The 14,534-nt window shown below is 36.2% G+C and overlaps 1 protein-coding gene across 1 annotated transcript in view; it reads left to right on the top strand.

Annotated features, from left to right (window-relative positions):
- CPED1 (cadherin like and PC-esterase domain containing 1) overlaps positions 1-14,534 on the top strand; it is a 143,812-nt gene that overhangs the window by 59,175 nt on the left and 70,103 nt on the right. The window contains exons 8-15 of the mRNA XM_054632090.2: positions 93-235; positions 1,601-1,673; positions 3,224-3,391; positions 4,332-4,436; positions 5,464-5,633; positions 11,423-11,490; positions 11,818-11,862; positions 13,723-13,909. Coding sequence (XP_054488065.2) covers positions 93-235; positions 1,601-1,673; positions 3,224-3,391; positions 4,332-4,436; positions 5,464-5,633; positions 11,423-11,490; positions 11,818-11,862; positions 13,723-13,909 — 959 coding nt within the window. The remainder of the gene's footprint in view (positions 1-92; positions 236-1,600; positions 1,674-3,223; positions 3,392-4,331; positions 4,437-5,463; positions 5,634-11,422; positions 11,491-11,817; positions 11,863-13,722; positions 13,910-14,534) is intronic.

Raw genomic sequence — 14,534 nt, forward strand, 5'->3', positions numbered from 1 at the left:
TCAATTTTTATTTCTATCAGTCTTTTAATTCATGGTTTTAAGCACTGTAAATTTACTGTAAATGCTCAAAAATATATGTATTCTTTTCACAGCTGCAAAGGTTTTTTGAGATATTCTTCAGAAACAGTTCTCCCCAACAAGCCTTCAACAACATGAAGGAGGCTATAAACAAACTTCTACTTATAACTGAGGTCTTCAGCAAATCATCTGCCTCAGGACCAAATTCTTTCAATCAGTAAGTGACTTGCAGTAGTCATTGTAATGCTAGTGTCAAGATAGCTCCTTAGAAGAGAATAAAAATTGCAGAAGATATAAGAATCTTAAAATAAAAAATTTCCATCTATTTAATACTTCTTTATAAAGTAAGGACTACTGTGTTTAAGGACTACAACTCTTCAATATCTACAGTGTTTCTAGTTTGTGAAAAGGTTATGATGAATACTTAGGACCAGATGCTGTCCTAATGAAGTGTTTCAGGCAGCACAAATAAACAGAAATCACTCACAATTGGGTAGTCCTAACATACATAAAGCTGTATTTCCTTTCAGTGAGCATTCTGTCATATGTCAAATATTTAATGCTAGAGTAGCCCAGATTGTTCAGAGCTGGCTCTAGCAAGCAATCTGAACAAGAGACACTGTAAAACACTTTATAAAGTGTATGCCATGAAATATAGGCACCAACAGTCACATTTCTGTGTGTAATCACTACTATTAGTGTTATAATTCTTAGACATAAATCAACCTCAATTATGTAATATTTTTACTAAATAAAATTATTATTTGTTCTATGTACATTATGTCCCATCTCTGACATTTTTATGATAAGTACTAAATAAGTTACTATTTATTAAATTTATGTGTTTAAGCTATTTTGAGAACCAGGTGTTTTAGTAGCAGTAATGTAAAGCTCATTATTTGACTTACACAAGTTGGGAATAAAGCTTACATTGTGCGTGAGAGGGTAGCAAAGAGGGGAGGAGTGTAATGGGGATGAAGCTATTTTGACAGTGGTCCAAAATCCCTGTTTTACCAATGAAATGGACTCTCTTGTTTATGTGACAGACTTGCTTATAATTCCTGGTCCATGCCTCCAAACATCCCCATAGCTGCAGCAGAGCTCTTTGCTGCTCAACTGAGCCTGTAGTGTTTCACCATCTCTTCCCCTCCAAATATCTTCAATACTTTTGCAGGACCTCATTCACTCTCTTCAAAAGGCATTTTTTCCTTCAGCATAATTCACCTCCCTCTATGTCAAACATTAAAACCACTTTTATACAGCAGTATTTTCATCACCTCATAATGTGATTCCTTCTGTATTTAATGCTGCTGACTCTTCTTAGAAATTTATTTAGTCTGTGTCACATGTTGTTTCTTGACCTATGTGTGTATGTTTTCTTGCATGTGTTCTCTGGACCTGTGTGTGTATTGAATTTTACTGTGTATAGGGGCATGGTTCAATTATGGGCTTGGCAGTGCTAGGTTTGTGATTGGAAACAATGATCTTAAAGGTCTTTTTCAACCTAAATTATTCTATGATTCTGTATTTCACAACAGTGCCTACCCTCACTGAAATGGGTTCCTTTCATGTTGTATTTCAGATGCAGTCAATGTTTTCAGATGCTTACCTTTGACATTGGATTCGGCATGTCCATACACCCAGTAGTTCTTAAGGTGAGAAAATTGCACAAATTATTGCTTCACTCAACAAAATTACACCAAGAATACAGCAGAAAAACCTCTTTGATAGGTACCCTCAAAGGTCTAAGAAATGTACCAACACTTTAATATTATTTTGGCTGATTGTGAAGAGTTTCTGTAGAAGAAACCACTTTTTAAGAGTCAGAGTTCCCATGATGAAATTCACCAGACCATCAAAATGTGCAAACTTCTCAGTTTACATTAAAAGATTATCAGTGAAACAAAATCCATAGGAAGCACTGCATAAAAGTGGAGTTAGGTTTTAAATGTGACAGACCAAAGATGAATGGAAGAAATTAAAAAACCACAACTGGCTTTTAATACGAATTAAAGTTCTCCATAAATTGGATTGTACTTCTTCATTTCATTACCTGCTTTGACCTCCACTGTGCTGCCTTCTTCCTGGATGATCCACAAGGCCCTTAAACCAGGGAAATGAGACCCGTGACAGTTTTTGTACCACTCCTGCCTCAGAACAACATGTCCTGAAGCAATTACTATACTGCTCTCCAGCTGTTCTCATTACCTCATGTGCACACATGAATATGCATATGCCTAGGTATGTAAAATGTTTCTTTATATTTATGATATATACAAATATTAACAAAAAATCATTAATACATCCCCACTTAAAATCTGTTCAAGTGTCTAGTAATAACAGTGCAGTCAATCTCTGCATTCCTCAGGGGAAAAAATCCTTTAAATACATAGGAAAAATGCACATATGAAAGGAAGTTTGCAGAATTTAAAAAGTCCATGAAGACAATATTTTTAATTAGTCTAAGAAGACTTATTTAGCTAATATAAGAAATGTGGTATGTCATAACAACTCCATAATTGTATACCAGGCTGTAAAAAAATTATTCCACAAGAGCTTAAAAAATAAAACATAACATTTACCTTCCTGTATAGAAGGTAACAACTATTCAACTATTATTTGTTACCCATAATTTTATAGTAAATCAGTAGGATTTAGTATTTTCTTCTGAAAAAACAAATATCTCTAGAAAATAGCTGTTGATAATTAATGCAACATTGACTTTGAATATTATACTTTGGAATTTATATTATGCACACAACCTATTCATATTAGTTCTCTCTTTGTGTTTTTTAATGTTTTAGCCATATTTAATAAAAAATAAATTTGCTAATTGTGTTTATATATTGTAAAACTTATACTTTCATCCATACTAACAGATGTTATGCAGTAATCCTTAGCACATGAGTTTTTTATGAGTTATATTAGCATATAATCTAATATTTTATATTTTAATCAAATTTCAAATAAATACGGTAAGAAATCTTTTCACATGTGTCTGCAATATTGCACTCTGTCCACTGGAGAGCAGCAAACATTGCGGTATGGAGTTGGGACAGACGATGTGGCACAGCACTTGTTTTATAATCCTGTTAGTTTGTGTTGTTATTGCCTTTTTTTAAAGTTCCAGTTTAGTTTTTATTGCTATGAGAAGGACTGGACTTTTTATTTAAGCTGTACATTTTTATAATTTTTTTTCCAACAGGTGCATGAAAACTTTGACTTCCAAGTTGACAATGAATCGACTACTCAGGACCAAATTTCCAAAGAACTTCTTTTTGAAGATACATTTAAATTTCTCTTATCTAATGAATCTTCAACATCCAGTTTCATAGAAGCTTTGCAAAAAATATATGAATCATCTGTGAGCAAGGTAGTTAATTCCAACTTTTTTGTACTATTATTTGAAAATATTTAATTTTAAAATTTGTACTTCTGAAATTGTTGGTGCCAGCTTATAGAATGAAAGATTTATTTAATCAGAACCATCTTTCATTGTATTCTGGGGAGTAAAACTGTTATTATATTTAACAATTGAATTTTTTGTAAAAATTCTACTCTCAAATTATGTAATTTTCAAAAATACTGTGATTGAAAGATATCTTTAAAGCTTTAAAAATCAATTTTCACACTATTTTTTTAAATGGTCCTTTTCTAATATAAAGGTTTGTGTGTTTTCACAATTTCATCCAGAATTGGTTAGCGTATGCATGGAAGTCCATGAGCATCAGAATTAAATTTTGCTTCTTACAACTTTGTGCCTTAATCTCAATGCAAGATCCAGTTCCAGAATTTTTTTTTGCATTTATAGAATCTGCATAAATTTTACTTCTTTAGTGAAAACCATATCTGACAAGCTGAGATCTCTTGCAGCAGTATTTCTCTCAGTCTGACAACTTTTAAGGATGCCTTTCTGAGGAGTCTCTTGCTTGAAAGACTTTCAGGGACTAAATTATCTAGGCAACTTCTGCCTCTTGGACAGATGTGGCAAAAACAGGGTCATGGATTCTAAATGTATGTCAGGATGAAGCAGAAAGCTGCAGATATCCAGACATGCAGTGATATGATTACACAGCCCATGTTCCAGAGACCAGTAACTTCTGTGAGTTTGTTTCTAGACAAAGCCAGGGCACAGTCTGCTGTATTCTAGACTGAAAAATGGGATGAGCTATCTAGGAGGTGGCTGGCTGAGGTTAGGGCTGGTGGAAAGCTGCTGTAACTTGTTCCTATGATCAGTGAAGGGATTGGGGTATAATGAAAGCACATTGCTTTCCATGCGATTTCACCAGAACATGCTGCCCTTTCCTGCCCAGGATGGAACAGACAACAGAGAAGATGAGCAATGTTTCTCTTTGGAAGAGATAAATTCAATGACTACTTTCATAAAGGAGCTGAAGAGTCTTGGACAATTTGAGCTGGTAAGTAAACAGGGTTTTGTTCTATTGCATATATATTTTATGTAAATCTCTTAACATTTCTCCTTCACTACCATTCTCTGCTGTCTCTGGCATATGTAATTAGGCTGGATTGGCAGGGAAGCAAGAAGATAGAGGTAACACTGATTTTACTTTGGTGGATCATTTGAATTTAATTTAAAATAAAGAAATAGAACAGAATATTTGAGCTGAGCTTTCACTGAAAAGGACAGCTAAAGCAGAAATAGAGACCAGGAAATAGAAGGAAAGGAAAAGAAGGTGAACCATGTAAATGACTAATGAGGTAGTAAGAAAATAGAATGAAAGCAAAGCAAAAGCAGGAGTGAGTGGACAGACTAGAGAAAGTACAATACTGAGATCATGATCAGAGAGTAGATATAGCTGAAAAAGTGGCAAAAAAAAAAAAGCAGGTGGAATATGTTCTGTTCTTCATGCTTTGAGTTCAATTTTGGAGAAGAACACAGATGGAGGAATAACAGTGTCTGTGAATAGACACAGTTAATGAGGGAAATGGTGAGTATTCAGAAAATAAAGGATTTGCAACTGAGTCTGTTGTTCAGAAAGTTTGTATGCTATCAGGATTTCTGTGAGACTTCCTGGATGAGTATTAGGGATGGAGACTGATGACACTTTCTGAAGAAGCATTGAGTCTAATAGATCTGGAATTCATAGAATCATCTGTGTTGGAAGGGGCTCAGAAGGATCATCAAGTCCAATACTTAAGTGAATAACCAATACAAGGATTGAACCTGTAACCCTAGCTTCATTCTCTGACCAATTGTACTTGCCTCAGGGCCAGTTCAGAGGCAGAGGAGATCAACTTCCATGTCAATACTGCTAATCCTGATTTGCAAGGCTGGGCATGACAGTCCTTTTCTAAGTATGTGGGAAAGAGCATTAATATATAACCAGCCCTATGCTGTATATACTGGCTCCTGATCATTTTTCACATCTTTGCATTCTACAAATATCATACTGTGTTGTCTCAAATCAGTGTCTCTCTTCTCAGCTCTTCCCTTCTTCTGCACCCAAGATCCAAATGCTGCTGCGTGACCTCTATCGAATGGTAGACCCAATGAGGCGGCCTAGTTCAGTCCTGACTGTGCACTGGTTGCTGTCCAGTGTCCTTCAACAGTTCCAGTTCGTGAATAAAGAGGCACATACAAATCTTTCAGAGTGGTAAGATAACTGTTATCTATTTTGAAGGTAGTTTCTCAAGTTTTATAATTGGAATATCTCCAGTGAGCATCATAAAACTTAATCCTTCAGTAGATGTAAGTGTACTTGCAACCCTTGAGATGAAGGTTGATCATCCCATTTAGAGCCCTGACAGCCATTCTGCTCTCAGAACTGTAGCTAGGTTCCTAAACAGAACAGGTTTTGCTTCTCTATCTAATATGGAGGACTCTGGATTGAAAATTAATTAAAACTATGGTAATTTTTTAAAAGAAAGATTAATTAGGTACATTTTTTTTTCTAAACAACTGCAAACTCTAAATCAGGAGCATTTCCCAGGGTTAAGACTGTCTTAATTTATGCACCAATTAAAAGCAAAACTGTACAGAAAATATAAAATTTCAGGTGAAGATTTTTCCAAAATAATTAATAATTTTGATTGGCCCCAAATTTTCTGTCCAACAAAAGACAGGTCAGAAAGCATAGTACTCTGAGAACATAATTTTAACTCCTTGTGAAAAGATGGAAAAAATGTTGTAATGACAAGATTAGATCCACTTAACTTTTGGCAAGAAATTTTAACTTTCCTGAGGAGAGAAAGAGGGAATGAAAGACAAAACAAGGAAAGAAGAGAGGAAGTGGCGGAAGTGCTGGAAGCAAGTGGCAGAAGGAAGTGGCGGAAGGAAGGAAGGAAGTGGCGGAAGGAAGGAAGTGGCGGAAGGAAGGAAGTGGCGGAAGGAAGGAAGGAAGGAAGGAAGGAAGGAAGGAAGGAAGGAAGGAAGGAAGGAAGGAAGGAAGGAAGGAGTAATCATAGTATAAAATTTTTCAAAATGTGTTTTCTGTTTTCATTATCTCTTAGCTAATGAAGTTTCATATACATGTATGCCATACTGACTACTGACATTTATGATATACAAACAAGGGCTTGGGAACAGAGGCATATTAGACAATGTATATGTTCCATTCCACTGAGTCTCAAGATGAATGTGTGAATGATATTAGTACATACATTTTGCTGGGAGAATGCTATAGTGAATATATAAGGCAACTGTAAGATTTAAGTTTTAATTCAGTTCCTCATTGAATTGGGCAAATTTCAGCAAATCAATAATTATCTTTATGATTTTTGCTTTACTTTAAAGGAGAGCTTATACTTTATCACTGTACTAGCTATCTGTTTATTAGAGTTTAAATATACACAGTTCCATGAAAGTGCTAAATTATTGTTGTTACTGCCAACCACTCTGATCTCTCCCCGTGAGAAGTAACTCAAAGATGCAGCTGTTTGCATTCATATATAAGCCCTTGCCCTTTTGCAGAAATATTTAGGTTTGCATATCAAAGCATACCAGCCTTTAGCAGCTTTCTGTTCTAATCTAAGCTGTGCCACTCACGCACTTTGAGCAAGCCTCTTGGCCTCTTTTTTCTCCTTCAAGCTCAACATTATTGTATGTGTATAAATATGTAGAAGTACCATGACCTTTCTCTAGGGCATAGGCCAATCTGTTTCTTTACTCTTTATTTTTTTGCAGTGGCTAAGCTAATAACACCTTTCTCTTCATTCACGGTATAAAAAACCATGTCCTTTGACATTGCTAAATCAGAATCTTCCACTCCCTTATCTACATGCATGTGAGGGTGATGCATGTGTCAGATACACATGTGATTATACTTAATTGCAAGGAAGAAAGACCTTAGTTGTACTTACTCCCCAAATAACTCAGGTATGCATTCTCTTTGAGCCTTGATTAATCTTTTTTTCCCCCCAGCTTTGATGAGTTTGTATATCAGAACACTTTCCCTGAATTTCTTCAGTTAAGGCCAGGCTGTTCAGTCAATTTATTTAAGGTTCTTATTTCTCTGACTGTGGAAATCTGGTATTTCCATTTATCAGATCTAGTGATTGCATAACTGACTGTTCAAGCAGACAAGAAATATATGGGAAAAGTAGTGACTTCTGACTGAGGTCTTGTAAAATTACTTCAGTCACTGATCATGACTCTATAGGATGAAGGCAGGATATAATGTTTCCTAGTCTATATACTTTAAATCATTTCATCTATATGACTAGTGTTGAAACCTTATATGGTATTAGTGAACCCTCTGAATTCCTTCCACAGGAGAAGTAAGAAGAACTCTAGAAACTCATTTCAATAATGAAATAATTACAGCCTGGGTGAAAATGACCACCTTAGATATATAAGATATTACACCTAACTGTGTACTCTGAAAAGAAAATTCAGAATTTTTTATGAACTTTTTTCAACTCTATGCAGTTTATGCTTGTGATATGACTAGGACATACATAACTGCTGCCTTTTGGAATAGGGGCAGTGAGTTGTCATGGAAAGTATATTTGGCTACGTCAGATAGCATGGAAGAATCAGATTAGTGAATAAAGCTGACCCTTCTGTATCTGAAACAGACAAAAGACTAGGCAGGTCAAAAAGCTGCAAATGTTTTTTTTTAAATCAACAGATGTATTTGGAAAAGTGGTCCTAGCTTCTGATATGGAAGCCCTTTTTTAGGTCAAACTGGAAGTGTCAGCCCTCAGACTGAATTTGGGCTGAAAATACTTTTTTGGAATTCAACTTGGTCATGTCAATTACCTGGGAAGTCTGAGAAATTAACATGTTTTGTACTATGGGAGAGAAAAAAGGCAATGACAAAGGAAGACAAAGCTAAGATCACTGACCTAGAATGGGAGGAGTAAGAGGCAGAAGGAAGGAGGAATTGAGAGAGACAGTTGGATTAAGTGCCAGGAAATTAATCCCACTCTTGCATCTGAATCTTTTTATTTCACTTCTGAAAATCAGCACAAGGTATTTCATTTAAGGACCCAAATGCCCTCATGGAAACTGTGACTGAAGCCAAACAAACACTCTACAAAATAGAGAACTTATTTTGAAGAGAGAACTACATAACATCATCTAAGGAAAGACAATTCATAACTCTACTGAATATTGAAATATGGTCTCAATCTTGAGTTTATAACCCGTCAAAAATTGCACCATTCACAACTAACATATCCATCAGAGACACCTAAAGTGACTAGTTTTTCCTCTTTTTATATTTAAATCTTGTGAAATAATCTATTTATACATCTCCTTCATTGCTTATGTCTGATTGCATAGACAATCAGAGCTATAGTCCTATTGCTACTGTCAATCCTTTGCCTTTCTTGTTTGCTGACTCAGAGATTCCTAAAGAGCAGGCTCACAGTTAATAGTTTAGGATGTACACACTGGGAATCTTCTGCAAGGTGCATTTGACGAGCATGCCCTCACCAAGGGCACTGACATACAGACATTAGTTTCATTGGAGCTAACTGCAAAGTGTGTAGGCAAAGAGCACCTCTGTACTTGACACCTCCAAGATACCTAAGTAAATATGGGGCCACTCAAACAGATCAAGGTCCTTTCTTGACTAACAGCATGTGAAGGAAAGGAGTCTGCAAAGCCCTCTGTATTAGGAGGAGCTTCATAAATGCATCATATCTCATTCTGCTGATTGCAAGGAGCTTGGACAAAGGAAAGCTTCATGGTGCTGATGATTAAAAAGCTTAGGCTGCAGCAGAGATAAATCATTGAACCACAGAGTCATTAATATTGGAAAGGCTTCTCTCATCCTATCACTTATGATGTGGGAGAATGACTCCACCTGGTACATCCTTGTTTCAGGGAGTTGTAGAGAGCGATAAGGTCTCCCCTGAGCCTGTTGTTCTCCTGACTAAACACCCTCACCTCACCGAGCCACTCCTCATAAGGCTTGTGCTGCAGCCCCTTCCCCAGCTTCATTACCCTTCTCTGGACATGCTCCAGCACCTCAATGTCTTTCATGTAGTGAGAAGCCAAAACTGAGCATAGGATTCAAGGTGTGACCTCACCAGTGCTGAGTGCAGGGGGACAATCACTGCCTCAGTCCGGCTGGCCATGTTGTAATCTGAGTATCTTTCTCTAATATGATTTCCAAATATTACATTTTGCTACCCTGCTGTAATCAGATATAGTTATTAAATGTCTCTTAATGCTGTCTGAAGTTAATTGCAGTCTCTACAGATTTGAGATTCATACAGGTCATGCTGTTCTTTTGTGAGCAGGGACCGTGTAGTTGTGGTGGCTCTCCTGCTGCACTCCTGAGGTGTTCTCTGACTAAACCAAGTCTGTCATTGCATAGAGTTAAGACATGTTGCTTTCACTGTAAAACAGGGTTTGGAACAATCAAGTAAAAAAGGAACAGCAGAGAGAAAAAATTAATTTTGTTCAGGTGTCATATGTACGAAGCAAAGCAACGCAGAGTCCCCCAGGCAGGTGCAAAGGAGAGCTGCTTTATTGCAAAAGCCAGGCCTTTTTAAGCAGCCAGGCCTTTATCAGTTACATAGTTTTAAATCATAACAAACATAATCCAACCAACCACCAAACACTATGGTGTGAACATGTAATGGTTATATAACTTGTTTTTCTACCTCTAAGTCAGTTGAGTCACTTTGGGATAGTCCTCTCCTACTTAGCTGAAGTAGCAGGCCTGAGCCATGAATTTACAAGGGTAACAAGGCCCTTATTTTATAAGGCTTTACCTATATGCAACAGTATTTGACAGATGTTAGCTTTTACTTCCCTGACAAGCAGAAAGAGAGCTGCAAAATTGCTTACAACTTGGAAAGCAAGCCCTCCAAGAGTTTGTTAAGTGTCTCCTTTGCAGTAGGTAATGAATTTGCATGGATTTAGGGTGGTTGTCCAGACACTGCAAGCTCGGAACTACATTTTCCTGCACATACAGATCTGCCAGCTGCTTCTTTCCTTATCTCATTGAGTTAATGCAGAAATCTTTTTTATCACTGGGCATTTTTTAATCACTGGACAGTTTACCTTTTTCCATGATGGACCTCAATACTGCTTTCAGAAGCTCCTGTTGAAACATCAGTGATGGATGATTGCACAAAACAGTATTGCCACCTCCCTTCCTTGGCACAGACAGTGGCTTTGTGTCCTTCAAAATCTGAGCTGCAGTATCCAGGAACAAGTTGCATTATGAGAACTTCTAAAGGAAACACTCAGAGGAAAACCAGTGGAAGCTTTAAGAAATGCTAACGGACCTCCAAAAAAGTCTTATCAGCTAGAGGGTTGAAGAGAAGCCTACTACATTTTTTTCTGCCATTCTACCAAAATTCTACTTGAAAGAAAAAATCTCCAGAGTTCACAGTATGGGCACCACTGACATCTTGATTATTTGTTGCAAATTACTCTGTCTTTTTTTCACAGAGATTTTACATATACACACACACACACACACACACACACACACACAGGATTTGTTTTGAATTTCCAAACAAAGCAAAACACATAGAGGTTCCATTTTAGGGATTCATGCTAATGTCAGCACAGATAATCTCCTGGGGACATGCCTTCATTTTTATTTAATTCTTTTTGAACAAAGTCTAAATTTAATCTCAAGTATATGCAAAAAAAACCCTATTATAGAAGCAGTTAAGAGATACGGTTTATTTTCTCCTTGGCTACATCCACTGTTCCTTTTCCCAGCAATGCAACTATATTTCTTTTTTTTCTATTGATGTGATGTGCTGCCATGTGTTATGGAATGTGTGTTTTCTGTTACGTTCACTCACGTAATATCTCTAATGCTGGGAATATGAATCCAGAATGTTCATTTTTCTATGGAGAATACTAAAATACTGTGTGCCCTGGGATACCATAACTAAGTTTTTTGCAAAATATTTGATTGTTTCTGTTCCTTCAATTCATGTAGAAATATGTCTGCTATTGAATTGACAGGCAACTTTCTCAAGAAAATATGAGTCCTAAGCAAAATGTTCCTTCTGACTTCAGGAAGAATCATGAAGGTAAGGATTCAGAGTGAGATCATTTATATAGTATGTTTTTCCTATCTGTATTATTTCCTATTATTTAAATGTGGATTTAGATCACATTGCCTTGCATTCCAGCTGCAAAGTCTTTGCTTACTCCATATAAAAGACCAATTTCTTCCTTATCTTATGTAGGTTGCTAAGTGGGGCCCATGAGCAGCATTTGCAAGCCTAAAGTGAAGATTTCACACTGTAAAGAATAAAAATACATATCTCTTAAGAGTAAAAGACAATTACTTCTCCAATAGGACTGTAATCAGAGTGAGAACAGAAAATTATTAGCTGTTTCTGTTTATCTTTCAGCATTGCATTATTCCAGTAAGACTGGAGAAAGACAATGCAGTTATGGTAAGTAAAGGCCTTTCTAGAGCACAGAGGGGAAAAAAATTCTTGAAAAATTTTCTTGGTTTTCTCTACATTATCTGTAATTGAATAGAGTATTTGTAGGCTTTTACTGAGAAAAAAAAGATTTTTAAGTATCAATAATGTTTATTCAAACTTAATAAATGGGCTGTTATGTTAAATAAGCCTCAAAACTAAAATTAAACTTTGCTGTATGTGCACATTAGTGTGAATATTCCAGAACTCATTGATCACTTGTCACACTTCAATAGACTTTTGCCCCCCCTCTTTCCAATAACCTCAGCATACATTTGTTCTTGTGGAAAAACCTTTAAACTTGTCTGGAGTTTAATCAGCTTTGTTTAAAGCTGTGCCTTCAGCTCAATAATGGAGTATTAAGGAGCTGCTTAAAAAATGAGGAGTTTTTCTAAAATATCTGCTTGTCAGAATACTTAATGCTTAATGTATTTTTAAAGATCTGTAAAGATGTAAAATATTTTTTTTTTGGTGGCAGCAATGCTTTCTGCTACCTTCCTCATTCTCAAATTATCCGAGGGGCACGTTTGTAAATGTGAAGCCATTACTCTATGGTGGAAAGGTTTTGCTATCCACAAAAAAATGTCCCCTCAGCTGCTGATCTCATGCTGCCTCCAGGAACTATTGTTGTGCCAGATAGAGACCAGAAGTACTCCTGGGCTGGCTGAGTGGCATCACCATTCGAACTGCATGATCCTTTTATTTTAAAAATACCTAAATTAATTTTACTTGGAAATTCCTCCTCGTTTTTAAGCTAGCAGTGAGACAACATTTCTAAGTAAGGCATACACAGAATACAGAGAAATGTTTATACTCATCTGTACTCATCAATACCTTCTCTGTGTCAATGTGTAAGTCTCTATTCCCTTACAAAGCTAGCCCAAATTCTGTTCTTTCATTGGAATATCTTCCCTTAAGTTTTAATCCATGCAAGAGAGTGCTCCAAGTGCCCTGTTTTGTTTCTCAGGGCAGATATTTCAAAGTAGAAATAAAAAAAATTTGCATCATTTTTGAGTCTTTTAGGCCACAAGATTTTTCAGCTATTACAGTAAGGGAGATTTCTATCTGTAATATTTTCTTAAGTACCCAGTTTAAAACATGTACTAATGAATATATATTCATTATATAAAAAGCAGTTTTGAATGTGTTATACTGTAAATCTGAATCCAATAGACTGGATTAAAATATTTGTCATAAGTAGGTTGCCAGCAAATATTCTCATGAGTAATTTGGCAAACACTGTGAAATAAAGGACACATTTGAGCAAATAGGATTTCATTGTGGAGATTTCATACACAGGAAAGAAGCTGGAATTTGTTGATATAGGAATTTTAATAAAACATTCTTCCGGCTGTACTCCAAATGACCCCATGGGTCTTGATATCTCCATGTGACTTGTTCTTATGAACAGTATGCCTAACTTTGATTTTTATTGGAAATTACACTTGTACATAAAGCCTGTACACAGCCTGGTACCTAAGCAGGTTATGAATTTTGGCCCACCTCTTCTTTAAATTTCAATTAACTAACTAGAGACAGATCTCCCAGATTTAATCCTTCCATTTTCAAAGGCTTACCCAGGCTTTGAGTTTTGTGACTAGGACTTAAGTGATTGGACACTGAATGTTTAAAATCCCTCCAAGGCCTACAGATTTCTCTCAAGTGCCATTACAAACTCCATTAAAACTTTGCAACAGGATTATGAGTCTCAAATCATTAGGCATTAAATATCTTGCCACTGTACATGGTATCAATCTGCCAGAAGTTGCATGTTGTTCCAAAATGTTCATTCAGTTCACTTTTTTTTTCTTTGATATCTTCTTGGAACAGATAAAGATACCCTATCTTATATCAGACAGCTCTTCACCAGTCCACAGTTGGACTTGAATCCTCAGTTTAACCCAAAGATCAGAGAATACTATGCAGAAGTGCCATTTGACATGGTGACAGTGAAGATAGGAGCAGAACCCTCTAACTGTCAATGCCACGTACACCTCGACAACAAGAAAGGGCCAAGGTATGAGCAACAAAATATGAGTGTAAAAACTTAATTTTGGAAATATGTTATAATGTTCCAGAATATTTTTTTGCTTCCAAGGCAGAAAAATTAAATCATTTAAATAAAATCATTAAATAATTTAAATGTCATTAAATTCTCCCCCCATATTTTCCCGTTTTAGTATTAACCAAAGTTAACATGAAGTCAACATGAGTATATGTGAAAACCTCAAAGATTTCTTCCTTGCAGAATGAAAAAGAATAGCAAGATGTTCTTTATGCTGAAAAGTAAAAGCCCTGCATGTGCAGGTTCTGTGCCTTTCAGCATTTATTTCCCTGCTAAAGGAAGAAGAGCACAGCTCAGCTTTGCTCTGGTCTGTCTCTCTGAGTAGTTTGTCTGGGAATACATCACATTTGGCTACTGGACAATTTCAGCACCTAGCTACACTTCTGATTGTATTTGTCTCCCTGCTGACTTCATCACAAATTTTGGCCTGCCAGGAATTATTGTCCCTAATGATTTCATTCACAGATTTCATGTCAGAATATTTGCCACTGTCACTGTTTTCACTAAATTTCAGTCTCAATATTTTTTCTTCCTGAAAGATCTTCAAATAGTTACAAATCCTATTTTACACTGTTTT

The sequence above is a fragment of the Agelaius phoeniceus genome, chromosome 5 (genome assembly GCF_051311805.1).
Source record: "Agelaius phoeniceus isolate bAgePho1 chromosome 5, bAgePho1.hap1, whole genome shotgun sequence".
Lineage (NCBI taxonomy): Eukaryota > Metazoa > Chordata > Aves > Passeriformes > Icteridae > Agelaius > Agelaius phoeniceus.